The 19,121-nt window shown below is 41.7% G+C and overlaps 1 protein-coding gene across 5 annotated transcripts in view; it reads left to right on the forward strand.

The window, feature by feature from the left end:
* LOC137846967 (polycomb group RING finger protein 3-like) overlaps positions 1 to 19,121 on the forward strand; it is a 127,293-nt gene that overhangs the window by 66,627 nt on the left and 41,545 nt on the right. The window contains exons 1-8 of one of the 5 annotated variants that reach the window (XM_068665123.1): positions 735 to 958; positions 1,215 to 1,257; positions 6,439 to 6,603; positions 7,546 to 7,663; positions 9,047 to 9,143; positions 13,668 to 13,723; positions 15,499 to 15,609; positions 16,606 to 16,691. In XM_068665123.1, the coding sequence (XP_068521224.1) occupies positions 6,487 to 6,603; positions 7,546 to 7,663; positions 9,047 to 9,143; positions 13,668 to 13,723; positions 15,499 to 15,609; positions 16,606 to 16,691 (585 nt within the window). In that variant the 5' untranslated portion in view covers positions 735 to 958; positions 1,215 to 1,257; positions 6,439 to 6,486. The other 4 variants (XM_068665122.1, XM_068665126.1, XM_068665125.1 and 1 more) reach the window with 4 other exon arrangements.

The following is a 19,121-nucleotide window of genomic DNA, read 5'->3' on the forward strand; positions in this document are numbered from 1 at the left end:
AGGTGTCCCAATGCAGAGGAAGAGAGGCTCAGCCTGCCAACTGATTCCAGAAGCCAGAATGATATCTTCCCTAACATCCCCTTTCTCTTAAACCAATTTATATTATTTTCTATCTTTTAGGTGGAGCTTGAGTGACTTTAGTCATGTATATCTTGGTTATGATTGGTGAAAAGTTTTCTTGCTTTTCTTTAAAGGTATAGGCTCCATGAAATTCAGAGCGCATGCTTAGTGAGGGGTGGTAGCTTGGAGGTGGGTAGCTTTTGGGATGGAGGTGTGTTTTGGTATTATAATGAGATTATAATGAAAAAGTTCACAAAGTACAGCATTTTGTCAAAAACATGGCAGGTCATTGGCTCAGGGCAGCAAATGCGCAGCTTATTGGTCTCAGTGTGCACAAGAACAATCAAGTTCCCATCTTATGACAGAGCCTAGCCACGGTGTCTCCCCTCCACGCTCTGTACTGTTCCTCTTAGAGTCAGCACACTGAGTTCCTCTGGTGTGATTAATATCTAAGGTTGGAGGCCTAGGGAACTTTTATGTAGTGCAGCTATACTCCACCCTGGAAGCTTCTTCAGTGCTGTACCTTTTCTATAAAATGTGAATATCAGCTTAATTTCCAAGTCCCTCAGGCAATTATTTCAGAAATGGGTTGCCCAGGGAGGTGGTAGAGTCACCATCCTTGGGTGTGTTTAAGGTAATGTTGGACGTGGTGCTTAGGGACATTGTTTAGTGGGTGATATTGGTGGTAGGGGGATGATTGGACCAGATAATCTTGGAGGTTTTTTCCAACCTTAATTATTCTATGATTCCCCTTGTTCCAGGACATTCTGGATCAGTCCATGGCAAATGGTAGGGCTGTGTTTCCACCCCTGGGTCAGTCGATTCCAGGTGTACTGGACATTCCTCCAAGTGAGGAGGACAGAAATTCAAGGACTGCTTGAATTTTTACTTTTCTGTGGTAAGTTTGTCCATTCACAGAAGGATGTTATGTGGGTATTTCCTGAAGTCCCTTTTTTCTTCAAATTTTGGCTGGCTTTCCTTTTTTTTTTTTTTAATTTTAATGAGAAATTAATATTTATTTTTTCTTTGAGTTGTCTTGGGTTAATACATGTAGGTTGTCTTAAGTGAGCTTACTAAGTTAAGATTTCCATGTGGTATCTGGATTCTAAGGAGTTTGGGATGTTATCTTTCAGAATATTTTTCTATTTTTTTAGGTCTCTGGATGGCAGACTCTGAAAAGAAATGCAGTTTTAAGAGGTATGCCTCATGTAGCCCAAAATATTCCTGACTAGAATATACACTAATGATAAAGCTTGTGTGTGGGGTGTCTCTTTTGCTTCTCTTCTGTTTCTGTGAGTCTACTCTATAAAAAGTTTTCAGTGCTGGAATCTCTGAAAGCTGCTTCTTCAAAGCTGCCTTGTCAGTGACATAACTTTACTGAAGATGTCTGTAATATACTGCTTACCTTTCTGGTTGATAATTTTAACAGGACATTACCTTGGTAGAAAAAGTATAGCGTGAATGGTGATACTTTATTTGACACATACCTACCCCCATCCACCCACTCCTCCTGTGGATTTTCTTTAAGTTTGGGAGTATACTCCAAAGACTTTTGTAGTTTCCCCTACTCCCTTCCTCCCTTGGGCTATCAGGCACCAACACTGTTCCAAGCCCCAGTGTGTCGTAACATTATTCATCACTAGTAAAACTGCAGCAGCAGCAGCCATTGCCACTTGCTGAGAGGAATGTGAGGCTTGTGAGGATCTCTGAGAAGGTTTCTGAGTCCTGACACTCTCGGGTTGTGTGTATGGAGACACTGACCAGCAAGCGATCGGTTCTGTGAGAGGGGCGGGTGAGATTAGGCAGTGCTGGCTGATGATGTGGCCAGTTCAAATTTCAGGAAGCCACATGTAACCCACCCTTAGGGAGTGTCAGCGACCAGGGTGTACAAACAGGAAGTGGTGCAAGAGCTGTGAGGCAGGGCACGTGCATTCTGCCAGTAGGTGGGTTGCCATCTCCTCTCACCAGCAGACTTATGCTGCAGACTCGAGGGTCTCTCCAGCCCATTGTTGACTGTGCAAATCTACTGAGCAGCTCGAGGCTTCCATGGAATTATCAGGGCTGATTAGATCCCTGATCCTCAGAGATCTTTGGAAGAATAGTGGTTGAGACTATTCAAATGCTGTGCTCTGCAGCAGCCAGGAACCATTTCCTTAGCCAGGCCAGCCTGGGATGAGTGGAGGTAGTCATCCAGACAGAGCTTCCTCTCAGGGCAGCTGGTGTCCAGGTGGAGGGCTGCAAAATCTACAGCCCACACTCCTGGGTAAAGGAGGGCGAGAACTCCACCTGTGCAAGTTGTGCACTGGTGGAGTCACTCAGGCAGCAGGTGCAAGATCTGCAGAAGTCAGCAGGTTATGCTGCATTAGCAAAGGGGAACAAGAAATGATGGAGTATTACTTGAGGCATTGCACAGAGAATGTTACACTGACCTCTAAGGCTAGCAAACAAAGGAAATCAAGACATAGATAGCACCTTGGAAAAGGAGGCGTCATGGTCTCTCATAACTTGTGGCAACAGGATGATGATTCCCCATTTCCTCACAAGTACCAACCAGAAACAAATATGAAATTTTAGCAGTGGATAAAATTAAAGAGCAAGACTCACGGTGAAACAGCACCAGCTACACATGCTAAAAGTTTCAGAAGGAAATGGCAAGTGCTGGTAGTGGGTAACTCCCTACTGAAACGCACCAAGGCGTTCACTGATATGCAGTGAAGTATGCTGTTTGCCAGGAACCAAGGTCTGGGATGTTGCAGAGACACTGCCACAATTGGTAAAAAGTGCTGACTACTATTTCCTACTTCTTTTCCATATGGACACATATGGTACAGCATAGCCTGGGAAAGATCAAGCAGGACTTCAGGGTCCTGGGGGCACAAGTGAAGGGGATGGGGGCCCAGGTGGTCTTCTCTGTCTTACCAGTCAGAGACAGGGGTTTGGGCAGAAGTCAGTGCATCATGCAGATTAACACCTGGCTATGTGGTGTCACGGAATTAGATTTTACACAACACTAATCTAGCAGCAATTTATTATATACCTTTATATCAAACAGCAAAGTTAGATTACATGATTTTTAACAGCACTTAATCAGTATCTAAGCGTTAGTTAATTAACACAATGATCTAAAGAACTTGCTACAATAAAAACAGACACTTAGTTAAAGATTCGAGAATGGCAAGGTTCACCTGAGACTTATTGCAGGGTCCTGGGGTGTTTTTAAATCCAGTTGCATGCAATAGATAGAATTAAATCTGACCAAGGATGTCAAAGGCAACAAGAAAAGCTTCTATAATTATGTCAGTGATAAAACTCGATGTGATTGACTTGCTGAGGCAATTGGCTCCAGGGCAGATGTGTTCTGCAGCGGAGCAGGGGATCTCGGCATGCAGGGGGTACTCCTATATCGAGGCCCCTTCGAGGCAGCCAAGGGAGGCTTGGGCTGAGCCAGGAGCAGTGGCAGGCCATTTAAATTGGGTGTAACCGCCATTTTACAGTCACTCACCAAGGCTCCGGGGCAGATGCGTTCTGCAGCAGAGCAGGTGATTGCAGTGTGCAGGGGGTTTCCTACATTGAGGCCCCTTTGAGGCAGCCACGGGAGCCATCAGGACCTGGCAGCCCTCGCAAGGGTGGCTGATGAGGCAAGGGTGGCTGATGAGGCTTGGGTGGAGACAGGAGTGCCCCCCCCACCCCCGCCCTGATGTACAAAGGCAGCCCCTAGGGAATGCAGGCAAACAGGGCATGGTGTGCCAGTCAGGGTATGGCGTGGCAGCACCCGCAGTCAGGGTTCAAGGTGGGTCATTTTGTATTCTGGGAGAAGCAGAGGAAGGGCATTCTACTTTAATAGAAATGGTGTTCACCCACCGAGTCTGCTGGTCTGAGGCTGAAACACAGATGGGAGGGCTGCAACCTATAGGCAGATGTCTATACCCAAACAGACCTCCCGAGTATCGAAAGAGCTGCCCTGATCCTCAGTTCCAGGGAACTCCAGTCTCTGGAAGTCCCCCTAGGCCCTGAAGGTAGAGATGGGTGTCATGGGTGCAAGTGTGTCCAGCTGGATGAGCTCTTCAAACAGGTGGTTCTGTTGCAAGAAGGAGCTTACCAGGCAACGTAGCATCCAGGAATCTGAGCGGGAGATTGATAAATGGTATTATGCACTGACACGGTCCGAGCAACAGCCCTGCCTTAAGTCCTGGCAAGGGGAAGGTAAACAAGCTTGCAGTCCTGAACGAGCACATATGAAAGACTCGCAGGACAAGGGAGAGTCGACCCTTGTCTCTGATTGGAGCCAGAGGAGGAGTCTCCCCCTTGCCCCTGAAGTGCCCTTGCACAATAGAGTTGATGTCCTAAGGCAGGAGAGAGGAGGCTCCAAGAGAACTAGTAAAGACCTCAGAAAGGCCAACCACGCAAAGTTGGCTCAGTCTACCACCTGCATCAGAACCAGTGCCACAAAAAGTACGAAGGGCGTTAGTCGTTGGAGACTCCTCTCTGAGAGGCACTGAGGCTCCCATTTGCTGTCCGGACAATCTCTCCAGAGAGATTTGCTGCCTGCCTAGGGTCCATATTTGTGATATTATGAAGAGGCTACCAAGTCTGGTGGGTCCCAAAGACTACCACCCCTTTCTACTTTTTCACGTAGGATCAAATGATGCTGCAACAAGGAAACTTCAAAATAAAAAAAGACCCTCTGGGTGCGACTCTCCGGGTGCGACCTTCAAGACGACTCCTTATCCACTGAATGGTCCACCCTTCAAATCCATCTCTCTCCAATTTGGAGACCAGGATGTCACGTGGGACTGTGTCAAAGGCCTTACAGAAGTCCAGATAGATGACATTGGTCGGTCTTCCCTTGTGAACTGATGCAGTCACTCCATCATAGAAGGCCACCAAGTTGGTCAGGCACGATTTGCCCTTGGTGAAGCCATGCTGGCTGTCTCTTTGTCTTGCATGTGCCTTGACATTGCTTCCAGGAGGATCTGTTCCATGATCTTTTCCAGGCACAGAGGTGAAGCTCACCTGTCTGTAGTTCCCTGGGTCTTCCTTTCTACTCTTTTTGAAAATGGGAGTGAAGTTTCCCTTTTTCCAGTCACCAGGGACTTCACCTGACTGCCAGGACTTTTCAAATACGATGGAGAGAGGCTTGGCAACTGCATCAGTCAATTCCTTCAGGATGCTGGGATGCATGTCATCAAGCCCCATAAACTTGAATTCCTTTGGTCAGTTTGGTTGGGTTAGCTATCCCGGCTGTTTCCCCTCCCAGACTCTTGTGGCTGTTTCCCCTCCCAACCCCATGCTCACCCACAGCCTACACTCTGTGTGTGTGTGAGATGGGGGCAAGGAGGGGAAGAAAGTCTTGAGGCTGTGCAAGTACTGTTCAGCAGTAGCCAAAACATTGGTCTGTTATCAACACTGTTTTAATGACAAATGCGATGCACCATGTAGGCTGCTATGAAGAAAGTTAACTCCATCCCAGCTAGATCCAGTACAATTAGGAGGAAAAAATAGTTAATGGATGATTATTTAATTCACTTTGCAATATGCACTTTCCTCTTATATGATATAAACCTGATAAATTCCTAAATACATTTTTTCTAAAGTATTTTTAATTGTTGCTCCTAATTTTAATGTCTCATTTAAGGTGGTAATTTGAGTCCTCTCATTTCTTCTTTATATGTTTCAGTAGTTTGTGTGTTTTGTTTTGTTTTGTTTTGTTTTGTTTAGAATTATTTTCTCTTTTCCTCTTTAAACAAAACAGCTCAAATAGGAATAACCTCATGGTTGGCTCAGAACTTCTGATTTCAGATGTTACTTTAAAGAGAAAGGATAAAGGTGACTTAATAGTACTTTGAATGTTAAATCAATGTTCACTTTGCAGATTAAAAACAAAAAAAAAGTTGCGAAGCACATCAGTTGGTTAGTATCTCTAGTCTAATCTAAATCTCTATCAGGTTGGTTAGTATCTGTAGTTTAATCAAACTTACATCTTTATAATGTACCATTTTGCTGCAAGTTTCTTCTTGTCTTTCTAAACAGTTACAAATATATCTGGCATTGCTTCTTCTAAAACAGCATTTTAAAGCATTTCTTTGTTTCATTAAGGCATGCATTTTGTAGCCTGTTTTCAGTAACAGTGATAAGCAATGTTGTCAAAAAATATTTTTAAAAAGCTATTTCATTTTTAAATTCCAAATGCCTTCTCTTTAATGGTGGTTGTAGCACCCTTTAATCTGTAAGGGAGGGAAATAAAAAGGTCTGTACTTCACATTTTTTAATAAAACAGGGTGTAGCTCTACTGGTGGGACAACAGTTTTAGTTTGTCATGTTTTCTTTATTTAATTTAATTTTTACCTTTTCAGAAACCCTTTTAATTTTACTTTTCAGATCCCTTTTTCAGATATGAATTAAAAATCATGCTCTAACCATATAGAGATGCCAAAACTTAGTGTGGTTAGACCTCTGTGGGAAGATGTCAGGGACTGCCATGTTCTGGATATAACCATCTCTGCAACAGACCCACCACATGTCAAAGATGAGTCCATCAGCAAGGTTTGTGGCACCTCTGTGAATATATCTTTAAGAAAGGGCAGAAAGCACTACAGAGAGAGAAGTTGGGAACAAAGAGTAAGAAAACAGAGGCAACACCAAAATCAGAGAAGGAGGGGGAGTTGCTTGCTCCATGGCAATGGAGCAGATATTCCCTGCGGTTTGTGGATAACCCGTGCCAGAACAGATGGATATTCCTGAAGGAACTGCTGCCTGTGGAGAACTCATACCAGAGTAGAGGAAAAGCATGAGGAAGAAGGAATAGCAGAGAGAAACCATTACTGGTTGTAACTCCCCACTCCATTTCCCATGTGCCGCTCAGGAGGGTAGAAGAGTCTGGAGTGAAGGAGTGAAGTTAGACAAAGGAAAGGGGGATGAGGAAAGGTGTTGTTTTAATGTTTGTCTTTTTGTTTCCCACTACCTGACTTAGTAATTACAATTTTATTTTTGTTGGCTATAAAGTTAATTTTCCACAAGTTGAGTCTGTTTTGCCTGCAGTAGTAATTGGTAAGCAATCTCCTTGTCTTTATTCAAACCACAAGCTTTCTTGTTCCCATTCTTCCTATTTCCCCACCCGTCCTGTTGAGGAAGGGGAATGAATGAGCAGCTGTGTGGAAGGTTGGCTGTTAGTCAAGACTAACCCACCACATTTGGTAAGTAGGAGAGCAGTATTAGTAATGTACTAGGAGTCTTCCATTCTGAAATCTTGACATGTAAAATAGTGTAGATTTCAATTATTTCACCATTAATTTTTATCATCCTTTAAAAGTTTGGTACTCATTCAAAATATGTGCATGAGTATACAAGAACCTGAAGCTCTCTGCATAAGCATATAATTAATGTGAATTATAGTTAATAATTCATTCCAAAACTACTTTTACGTCATTGGTACATCTGAGTTACTATCTAATGTGTGGGTGATTTATTTTTTTTTTTTTTTTACAGATACCAAAGATGATGACTAGAAAGATTAAGCTTTGGGACATTAATGCCCACATAACATGTCATTTGTGCAATGGATACCTGATTGATGCCACCACTGTAACAGAATGCTTACATACTTGTAAGTAGGAATATAATTCTGTGAATAAGCTAAAATTGTTTTTGTACTTGATATACTAGATGTTTTAACAGTTTGTAGTTGAAGTTTCAAAATTTACTGTTTTTCAACCAGAATAATGCAAGCTTTGCTATGCACTTACAATTTTTCAATAAAGCAATATATATTGTCTCATGAGACAAATAGGGAGAGGAAACTTTAAAACATCTATATAATCAACAGCAATGTATATTCAGGAATGTAGTTTTCCTGTTGAATACTAGAAGAAATGTGGCATGCTCTACAGAGATTATACGTGTATGGTGTTTCATTTGCCAGAGATCACTTTTTCCACTGCATTTGATTTCTAGATGCTGTTCATCAGCTTTAATGTATTTGCTTTCCTTTTTTAGCTCATTCTTGAGCTCCTTCTCCATGTGCTCCAAATCTAAAGTTCCTCAGTGTTCTGTTTGGAGTAAAGTATTTAGAAACCTAATCTAGGAGTTGCTTTGATATGTCCCAAATCCTGTAAGGCTGCCGTTAAGTATTGCATTTGGTCTTGCTAGAGGGTCACTTTTTCATTGTTCTAAAATGTACTTATTTATTTATTTGCAACCCTAAAACATGCACTGCAAGCATGTTTCACATAGGCCATGCCATTTCTCTAGTTTGTATATAGCAATGAATTTTTAGAGCAAACCTACAGGGCTTGCTTGAGAAGCCAGGGAGGTTTTACTGCCCTCTTCTTTTTCTTTGCTTTGCTTTGCTTTTCCTTGTGGATTATGTCTTATGAATTTATGTTTTCAGAAAGTTTTATTGCTTTTGGTTTCATCCTTAGACTTATGGTATTAATTCTGAGGGGACACATAGCCTCATGTTATGAGTGGAAGGGTAGGGGACAGCTTTTTCAAAAATAGCTGTTGGAAAAGTGTTTCCCCATTTGTATCTTTTTACTTTGTCTGTGACAAACTGAGCTGACGTGCTGAGCTGAGTTTAGGAGGTTGGTATCTGCTTATTCTGAACTGGAGGATCTGCTGTTGGCAAGTGATTGTGTTTTTTACAAGATGAGTTTGGTTCTTCTGTTTATGTGGTTCAGACAGGTTTGGGCCTCACCCTTGCAACTGGATCTGCTAGAATATTCCACTGGAGTAGATTCCAATGCTCACTCCCTGGGCTTAGTGAGTAAAGCTGCTAGGGTTGGTCCAATGGAGAGTGTCCAGAGAAGGGCTGCTAAGATGGTGAAGGGCCTAGAGGGGAAGACATAGGAGGAGGAGGAGCGGTTGAGGTCACAAATTAACTTCATGATTACAGTGCCATGTGGTTCTTAAACTGTATATAGCAAGCTTCTTTTTCTTCAAACTACATCTTGTTTTATTTTTTCCTGTTTATTAATGTTCTTGTTATTAGTCTGTAGAAGCTGCTTGGTGAAGTATTTGGAGGAAAACAACACCTGTCCAACATGTAGGATAGTTATACACCAGAGCCATCCATTACAGTATATCGGGTAAGTGTGCAGTATGAAAGTGTAAAGCACAACCAGTTACTCTCTGGACTGTATAGACCTCTCAAATATAGCAAAGTTTCTCTTTAGATATTTTAAAATTTGCTTATCAGTATTTTAAATATATATAAAGAAGGTTGATTAGAAAATTAATTTTATTCTCTCCACTTTCACTGACAATTCTGGATGTCCTATAAAAACTTTCTGAATTGCTCAAAACTAAGTCCCCTTCAGGAGTCTGAAATAAGATTTTCCTTATACCTTTTGAGAATGACATAGAGACTATACTAAAGTGTATTCTGAAGTACGACAAAACAGCGATGACAAATCCGTGCCAGTAGGCAAGAAGAAACAAATGGCATGAAAACCACACAGTGTGGTTGTCCTCTGTAAAGCTACAGGAATGCTTCCGTGTATTGATTCAGAAGGCTGTTTTCAATGCTAAGAGAGGCCTGAGAACTTGACCTCTAATTGAAAAGTTAGAAGTGGATTTGACAGTTGTTTATGGACACTGAGTGTACAGTATTGTCTGTTTAAAAATTGATCCCATTCTTTATTCTATTTTTTTTTCTCTATTGCTTTGAAAAATAAGGATGTCCTCCTAGGGGAAGTATTTTCCTGAGGCAGTTACAAAACACTGCCCCTTCAAGATAAAAACAGATAGCCTTTGTGCAACCTCTTTTGGAAGTTGGTGTTTTTTCAGTAGAGAATTAATAGGGAGGAACTTTGTATTATGTTGTAGTTACAAAAATCTGTGATCTAATTCATCCCCATTGTATTGGGTTTAAATGGCAAGATTTTTTTTTTTTTTTTTGGGGGGGGGGCTGCAGGGTGGCCTCTGTGAGAAGAGACCAGAAACTGCCCCATGTTAGATAAGAACCAGTTCCAGCCAGCTCAAAAAGGGACCTGACACTGAGCAATGCTGGTTGTGCCTCTGTGATAGCATATTTAAGAAAGGCTAAGAAACAGTGCACAGCAGCTGTGAGAGGAACAATCCTGCAGACAAGGTCTGTGAAGAAGGAAGGGGAAGAGGCGCTCCAGTCACCAGAGCTGAGATTGTTGGAACATGGTGACGCAGGTTGTCCCCCTGCTTCCCATGGTGTACCATGTCACTGCAGCCCCTGGAGGACCCCACACTGGAGCAGGTGGATATTGCCTGAAGGAAGATGCAGCCCATAGACAGCCCATGCAGGAGCAATTTGGGCCTGGGCAGCTGCAGCCTGTGGAGAGGAGCCCATGGACAAGCAGGTTGTCTAGCAGGAACTGCGGCCCCTGGGGTATCCAAGCTGGAGCAGTCCATTCCTGAAGGACTGCACCCCATGGTACGGACCCATGCTGGAGAAGTTATTGAAGAACTGCAGTCTGTGGGAAGCCCATGTAGGATCAGTTCAGGAAGGACTGCATCCCATGGGAGGTACCCCATGCTGGAACAGGGGAAGAGCATGACAATGAAGGAGTATGTAGTGGGTTTACGTGGTAAGATTTTGGTAGTAGGGGGCTGCAGGGGTGGCCTCTGTGAGAAGAATCCAGAAGCTGTTCCATGTTAGATAAGAGCCAGTTTCAGCCATCTCCAAAGGGACTCGTCACTTGCTAAAGCCAAGACAATAAGTGATATTGGTTGCACTTCTGTGAGAGTAGATTTAAGAAAGGGGAAAAAACTGCTGCTCTACAGCAGATGGGAGAATGAGGAGTGAGAACTGCTGACACCAAGTTCAGTGAAGAAGGAGGGGGAGGAAGTGTTCCAGTCACCAGAGCTGAATTTCCCCTGGGGCCTGTGGAGAGGACCATGGTGAAGCAGATTGTCCCCCTGCAGCCCATGGTGTACCACAGCAGAGCAGATTTCTATACTGCAGCCTGTGGAGGAGCCCACGGTGGAGCAGATGTATATGACCTGAAGGAGGCTATAGCCTGTGGAGAATTCCCACAGGAGCAGACTCTGGATCAAACCTGTAGCCCATGGAAAGGAGCCCACACAAGAGCAGGTGATCTGGCAGGAGCTGCTGCCCATGGGGGACCCATGTTGGAGCAGTTTGGTCCTGATGGATAGACCCCGTGGTACGGACCTATATTTGGAGCAGTTCTCGAAGAGCTGTTGCCTATGGGAAGCCCATGCAGGATCTGTTTGAGAAGGACTACCTCCCGTGGGAGGGACCCCACATTGGAGCAGGGGAAGAGACTGACCATGAAGGAGGGGCGAAGGAGAAGACTGACTGCAACCCCCATTTCCCTGTTCCCCTGCACCGCTTGAGGGGAGGAGATGGAAGAGGGTGGATGGGGGGGAAGGTGTTTTCAGTTTTTCTTTGTTTCTCACTTCTCTAGCTTGCTAGTAATAGGTAATAAATGCTGAGTCTGTTTTGCCCGTGATGATAATTGTTGAGTCACGTCCCTGTCCTTATCTCAACCCTTGAGCCCTTCTCATCGTATTTTGTCCCCCTTTTCCTTTGAGGAAGGAGAGTGAGAGAGCGGTTGTAGTGGAGCTCAGCTGCCTAGCAGTGTAAAACTACCACAGAGTGGCAGAGACAAAGCATTATGGACTGACACCAACCCCCATTCTCCTTTCCCCTGCACCCCTCGGGGGGGAAGAGGAAGAAGAGGGTGGATGGGGGGAAGGTGTTTTTAGTTTGCTTTTAGTTCTCACTGCTCTGATCTGTTGATAATAGGCATTAAATTAATTTAATCTCCCTTTTGCTGAGTCTGTTTTTGCTTGTGATGGTAATTGATGAGCAATCTCCCTGTCCTTATCTCAACCCACGATTTTTTCCATCATATTTTCTCCCTCTGTCCTGCTGAGGAGGGGGAGTGAGACAGTGGCTGCATGGTGCTCGGCTACCTACCGGTGTTTAAACCATAACACCCAGCCATCTGGGAAATACGTTGAACAAACACAGGAGTCATGAAACTCATGTGTCATGACTAAGAATACTGTTAAATTCTTCTCTCTTCTCTCATGCTGGTGGCTAATATCATTCATTTATTTTGAAATGTTTTGGGAGATGTACCTGCAAACTGTAAATGACACTTAAAAATCCTAACCTGAGAATCAAAGCTGGAGATTGGTACTGTAATCTCTTCTGGAGCTAATGCCCTGGTAGCAGCTGAAGATGAAATTTTAGCTTGTATTGAATTTTATTTATAGTTTGGAATTCAGTGTAATGTTCTGGTCCTTTCAGGCAATGACTTGTTTTAGAGTAATCCAGAAAAGAGCAGCTTGTATTTACACTTTGAAACAGGTTGAAAACATCAGAGTGCTACCTAGGTGAGTTGAAGAATGGAAGTTTAGAATCTTAACTAGTCCTGCTCTCCCAGTTCCTGTCTTATGTGTTGGATCAGTCTGTCCTTTTTGTTACACCCTTTTTGCTAGATGGGATTCTGTGCTACATGGTGGTGCTCTTGAGTAAAATTTTGATTAAGAGAAAACACTTTTTTTTTCTTTGCTCCCTTCCTTTTTTTTTCCCTATAGGCTCCTTTCCTCATGTTTTTTAAAAATCCCAGTATGGATAGCTAAAAACCTAACAACATGAGAGATTAATTAAAAGGGATAAGAAGCAGTCTAATTTCTATTAAAATAAAAGTGTAGTTGGGGTTTAACCCAGCTGGCAGCCAAGCACTACACAGCCACTCGCTCACCTGCCCCCCTCCCTCTCTGGGATGGGGGGACAGAATCAGAAAAATGAAGCCTGTGGGTTGAGACAGAGGCAGTTTATTAGGACAGAAAATAAAGTAATAATAATAATAGTACTAATAATAATAATGTGTACAAAACAAGTGATGCACAATGCAATTGCTCACCACCTGCTGACCGATGCCCAGCCTATCCCCAAGCAGTCAGTCCCCCCACCCTGACCAGCCTCCCCCCATCTTAATTGTTCAGCATGACGTCAGATGGTGTGGAATATCCTTTTGGCCAGTTTGGCCAGCTGTCCTGGGTCTGTCCCCTCCCAGCTCCTGCTGCACTCCCAGCCTGCCCACTTGCAGGACAGAGTGAGAAGCTGAAAAGTCCTTGACTTAGTGTAAGCATTACTCTGCAACAATTAAAATATCAGTGTGTTATCAACATTATTCTCATCCTAAATCCCAAACACAGCACCCTACCAGCTACTAGGAGGAAAATTAATTGTATCATAGCTGAAACCAGGACAAGTGTCTAGAGTCTAGAAACAGAAAAGCTAAACATACTTTTGTCAAATTTTTCAAAGAATTTCGAGAGTATGTTACTGATATACATGCTGGTAGAAACATTTCTTACAGGATTCCTTCCTTTGCAACGTAAAGACCATCCTTCTTAGCATTTCTGTTAAACTTCTGTCAATTTAATTTTTTTTTTTCAGTTCTTGTCTTAGCCTGAACCTTGTCTGCATTCCTTTCCTGTTACTGTCGTCTTCTGTTTGACATTTCAGTTATCTGAAATCAGTATATTTCTTACAAGACTTCAGAGGTTTGTGGAGTCAATTTAATATGGAATCTCTTAAAGAGAAATGTTTTGAATCAAGATGGCTAATTTAAACCTTCATTTTTTTTCCCTGCTAGTCATGATAGAACAATGCAAGATATTGTTTACAAACTTGTGCCAGGCCTCCAAGAAGGTAAGTTTTCTGTATGACCTGTTTTTACTGAATGTTAGATTTACACATAGTTCCTTTTCATTAATGAAAGGAGGAAGTGAGGAAAGTATTCATGGGAAGATGAAAAATACCATCTTCACTTGTTCCAGTTCTAGCACTACTTCTCTATACTTCAGTGCTTTTTTCTGTTTTAGACTTGTACTAGCAGCATCACTGAAAAAAGTCAGTAATGAAAATACTAGTGTTTGTTTCAGTGAAAAGTAACATTTTGTTAACCTAAATAGCACTACAAAGTTTTCATGTTGGCATTCTCTATATTGCATACATTCTTCTTTAAACTGTGTATGTATTCATGTCTTTTCTGCCAGGTTTGCAGAGTTCTAAGAGACAGAATATTAATCTAGTGTAATTTTTATTTTCAGTTAAGTTTTCTTCTCCTAAAACATACTTAAATACCAAGGTACTTGCTAGCAAAACATTTGTTCTTTCATAATCTATTTTGACCATGCATCTGTTGAACTAAAGGAATGCTTTATATTAATTATTCAGTATTATTTTTCAGTGGTGTGTTGCTACTTTTATTTAAGTAGAATCCAATCAAGCTGTCAAATGAGGACAATATCAGACATTTATAAGCAAGTTTAGGTAAAGGGATTGTTTTTAAATTGTTTCTAAGATATTGAAAAATCATAAATCATAGAATCATAGAATGATTTGGGTTGGAAAGGACCTTTAAAGATCATCTAGTTCCAACCCCTCTGCCATGGGCAGGGATGCCAACCACTAGATCAGGTTGCCCAAAGCCCTGTCCAACCTGGCCTTGAACACTTCCAGGGATGGGGCATCCACAACTTCTCTGGGCAACCTCTTCCAGTGCCTCACCATCCTCATAGTAAATAATTTCTTCCTAATGTTTAATTTAAATCTATACTCTTTCAGTTTAGAACCTTTACCCCTTGTCCTATTGCTACATTCCCTGATAGAGTCCCTCCACAGCTTTTCTGTAGCTCCCCTTTAGGTACTGGAAGGCCCCTCTAAGGTCTCCCCAGAGCCTTCTCTTCTCCAGACTGAGCAACCCCAACTCTCTCAGTCTGAGAGGTGTTCCAGCCCTCTGATCATATTCGCGGTCCTCCTCTGGACCCACTCTAACAGAACAGGTCCAAGTCTTTCTTGTGCTGAGGGCCCCAGACCTGTATGCAGTACTCCAGATGGAGTATCAAGAGAGCGGAGTAGACAGGGAGAATCACCTCCCTCAAACTGCTGGCCATACTTCTTATGATACAGCCCAGAATATGATTAACTTTCTGAGCTGCAAATGCACATTGCTGGCTTATAGTCAATTTTTCATTCACTAGTACCCCCAATTCCTTCTCTGTGGGCTGCTCTCAATCCATTCATCCCCTAGTCTGCACTGATACTGGCAGTTGCCCCAACTGAGATGCAGCGCCTTGCACTTGGCCTTATTGAAATAAGCATAAACATTCAAAACCAATGTTTTGACAGAAATACTGAAGGAGGAAATACAAAGTATGGTATAGTATTTAAAATCTATTTTATCTATAATAACATAATGGTGTAATAATAGCTCTGCAAATGACTTGGTAATATTATGCCTCTCAAGAGTAAGATCTAGGGTAACACGATTATGGCAGCAAGAGCGGAGAAGTAGCAAAAAGTGCTAATACTACTTTCTGCCTGACAAGCTTCTTTTACAGGTCAGAGGAGCATTTTAGAATACCTTGATAAATATTGGGCTATAACTTTATTACATAACTAATATGTACAATTGTAAACAGCGGAAATGAAAAAGCAGAAGGAATTCTATCACAAACTGGGTATGGAAGTACCAGGGGACATCAAAGGGGAGACATGCTCTTCAAAGCAACATCTAGATTCATATCGCAGTGGTAAATGGTCTTATGTTTATTCTGTCTTGGGGTAGGGGGGTGGGAAACAGACTGCCATTAAACTGCTGAAAGGATCTGTCATAGCTAGGTGTCTAGCTAATATTTATTAACACATGTAATTGTATAATATTGTACAATGCTTGTTTGTGCATGTATATTGGACTATATATGTGCTCACCATCTTTGAACTCACCATTTGAGTCCAGTATTGTTGTTTTGCATCAGACTTGTTTATAGAATATGTTCTTTTAGCTGGCTGTAATGCGTTCCTGGTGAAGATCTTCATTAGTATCTATGTGGGAGCTCTATGATGATACTCTGCTTCTGGGCTGCTAGCAGAGCTGGTTATATTGAGCGCTGCACTATATACTTGTTCCCATTTTGACTGTGTGGGCCTATTGGCAGCTGATGTTGCTTAAGTAGATGGCCATGACTTGGAGGCAGGGTTATTTTTTATTAAGTTATTATGTTATTTTTTTATTCCAGTACTGAACTGTACTGACATTAATTTCAGAAACTGCTGATGTTAAGTATAATTTTGTGATAGAAATGGTGTGGTGGTTATATTAAGGTGTGTGTGTATTTATTCTAGGGCAAAAGAATTCTGAAATTTATGACTGTCAGGAGAGCATACCAGTTGTACACAATAGTGAATGATCCCTGATAAATTTATAGCAAGGTGTTTTGAATTGACAAGAAGCCTTTTTTGGGAAGCTTTGGATTAATGTCCAGGAAGGGTAGACGCATTACATATGTTTCTGCTACCAAGAATAAAGCTGTTTTCCAACCTTTTTCCTGGTTAGAAGAGAAGCTGATCATGTTCTGACAAACCTAATTACTTTGAAAAACAAACACAAAAAAAAAAAAACAACCAACAAACCAACAAAAAAAACCACCAAAAACTAGTTGCTCTTATAGCCTTGACTTTGTTTCAGGATTAATTGTCATCTGAGATGTCTAATTTAATTATTGTAATGCTCTGCTTTATTCTTGAAGGTGAAACTAAAACAGATGAAAATTCAAACAAAGAAACTTCTGAAGAAAAAGAAGAAGATAATGACTATCATCGAAGTGATGAACAGGTGGGCTTACTTCTGATATAGGTCATTTGTTAGTTTTATTTTCTATTTCAGCTTCAGTCCTGTTCTACTTTAAATTATTATTTTTTTTCCCTCTGACAGAGACAAGATACAGTGTTCTCCCATGCTTTTGTGTAAACTTGAACTTTGTCTTTTTTTTTAGGTAGCTGTGGGGAAATTTGATTGAGGTTTGATAGTTTATAACTAGTTCTGAGTTTTTGGACTATCAGCTAAATTCTGTGTTGGTTTTCATCTCAACTAGATTTCAAGTCATTTGGGCCCTTTTTCTGAAAGGGTCTACTCTCATGCCACTCTGATGCATCAGGACTGAATATGTTTCAATAATTAGAATGAAAAGTCTTTTTTAATTTAGTATTTATTTTAATCCTTATCATGTTAAGGGTATATGTGGACTTCCCACCATTGATATTCTCTGTCCTTCCTAACTCTCCAACACTTGATGTATTTCTTCACTGTCATTGATGGACTGTGATAAGAGTCTTTTGTCCTGTTCTCTGTGCCTGTTGTAGGAGGCTTGCCAGGTCAGGATGGTGGAGGGGTCGCTTGACTAGGGTCAAATACATTCCAATAGGTGCTGGTTGCAGTTCATGATATAGCATATAGTCAAAAGACAAATCTTCATGAGTAATTATGGGTGCAGAGAAATTAAAATCACAATCTATGATTATGGAAAAGTTACAAACATCAGAGTGATTAGTAACACTATTAACAATATCATCTATTAACAAGGATTTACATAATGTTTGCATACATACACACCCTTTCCCAATGTATAGAACTACCGTTCCAGGAATCTCATTGGGATGTATTTCAAAGCAGCAGATATTCTGTTCTGTATCTAGACAGGTATCTTGAGCTTTAAGGGTGTTACTCTCACAAATGAAACCTTGTTGTTCTCGAACAACACATGTATTAACATCAACAGTTTGCCATGTATTTACATTTCGTTGGGCACATGCTCTGGGTTCTAATCCTAGCACAGTAATTGGGTATATGGTATATATTGAAGCATTGCATATAGTAAAGACAAAGCCAACATTTTTTTTTGTACTTTGAATGATAAGTGAAGTTGATTAATTGCCACCAGAATTGAAACTCCTTTTCAAACTCTGATTCATTATCCCAGATTACTTTGCGAATTTCAGTGGGTAAGGTTCCTCCTTCTCCTTCCCTAATGATGGCTGGTATTACAGTTTTGGTTTACAGATAAGACAAAAAACAGAAATACCCAACAAATAAAATTAACTCTGTTTGGGAACACTCTAGATTGGTATAGGGGAGTCTGTGATCCCAGGTGTAGAAAACAGCATTTAGAGTAACTGGGAACAGACAAAAGAAAAGGTGCTCGGTTGTTATCCAACCAGCAGATTTTAGGTTAAAAGGTGGGTACTACCATCTAGTGCTGATTCGATGTAGTTTCCTGGAACTATCTTTCACTTCCCAAGTGTAAAGGTTCTTTGGGGTTGTTAATACCATTAACACTGTCCCAATCTGAGTCATTTTAACCAGCACAGGCTGACCTGCATAAAAGCCAGTAGGGTATTTCCTCAGTTTTACATCTTCCTTTAGTACCAAAATTGTAGCAGAAGCACAAAAAGCTTTCATCTTTGGACAACTATTTCCACTACATCTATTGTTTAATTGATAGATGACACTGGACAGTCGCAGATGCCATCCAGATTCATGGGTTTTAGCAAATCACTTGACTAACCCATTAGTCCGTTCAACAATACCATTGGCCTGGGGATAGAATGGAGTATGGAATACCCACCAGATGACTCCTCCTTGTCCCAGTCTTGTATAACTACAGCTGTAAAAAATGATCCATTATCACTCTGAATCTCCTCTGGAAGGGGGACTGTAGTAAACCATTCCTTTAAGCTATGGACTGTACTTTCTCCAGTGGAAGCTGCAACTACTGTGGCTATGTGGCTATGGTAATTCCTGAGATGACATCTACCCCCACCAATATGTATTTTTTACCCCCTGAGGGTCACAGTAGACCTACATAGTCGATCTGCCAGGTGTGCCACAGTGTTTTTCTGTCCTGGATATGCAGGGAAGGCACTTTACTCAAATGTTTGGTGTGTTTTTTTTTGCAGTCTCAAAAGACATTGTGAACAGGCAATGGTCACTTGTTTGCACAACTTCACTGATACAGGCCATCCTCGGGCTATGCCTTCTCGATACAAGTTGGTTTGTTGGGTGTGGCCTCATTTTACATGCAACCATTTGAGTAAGCGTTCCCATTAGTGGTCATCACTCATGACATCAATTTTCCATAGTCATGTAAGGCTATCCACTTGTTGGTTCAATTGGCAGTAGTGGAAGCTGACCAATCATGCTCTTTTACCAGACCAATGTGCAGCACCCTTTGTTCTCTTATTTCTAGCAATTGCTTCCAGCTGTCAG

Source organism: Anas acuta, chromosome W (assembly GCF_963932015.1).
Source record: "Anas acuta chromosome W, bAnaAcu1.1, whole genome shotgun sequence".
Taxonomy (NCBI): domain Eukaryota; kingdom Metazoa; phylum Chordata; class Aves; order Anseriformes; family Anatidae; genus Anas; species Anas acuta.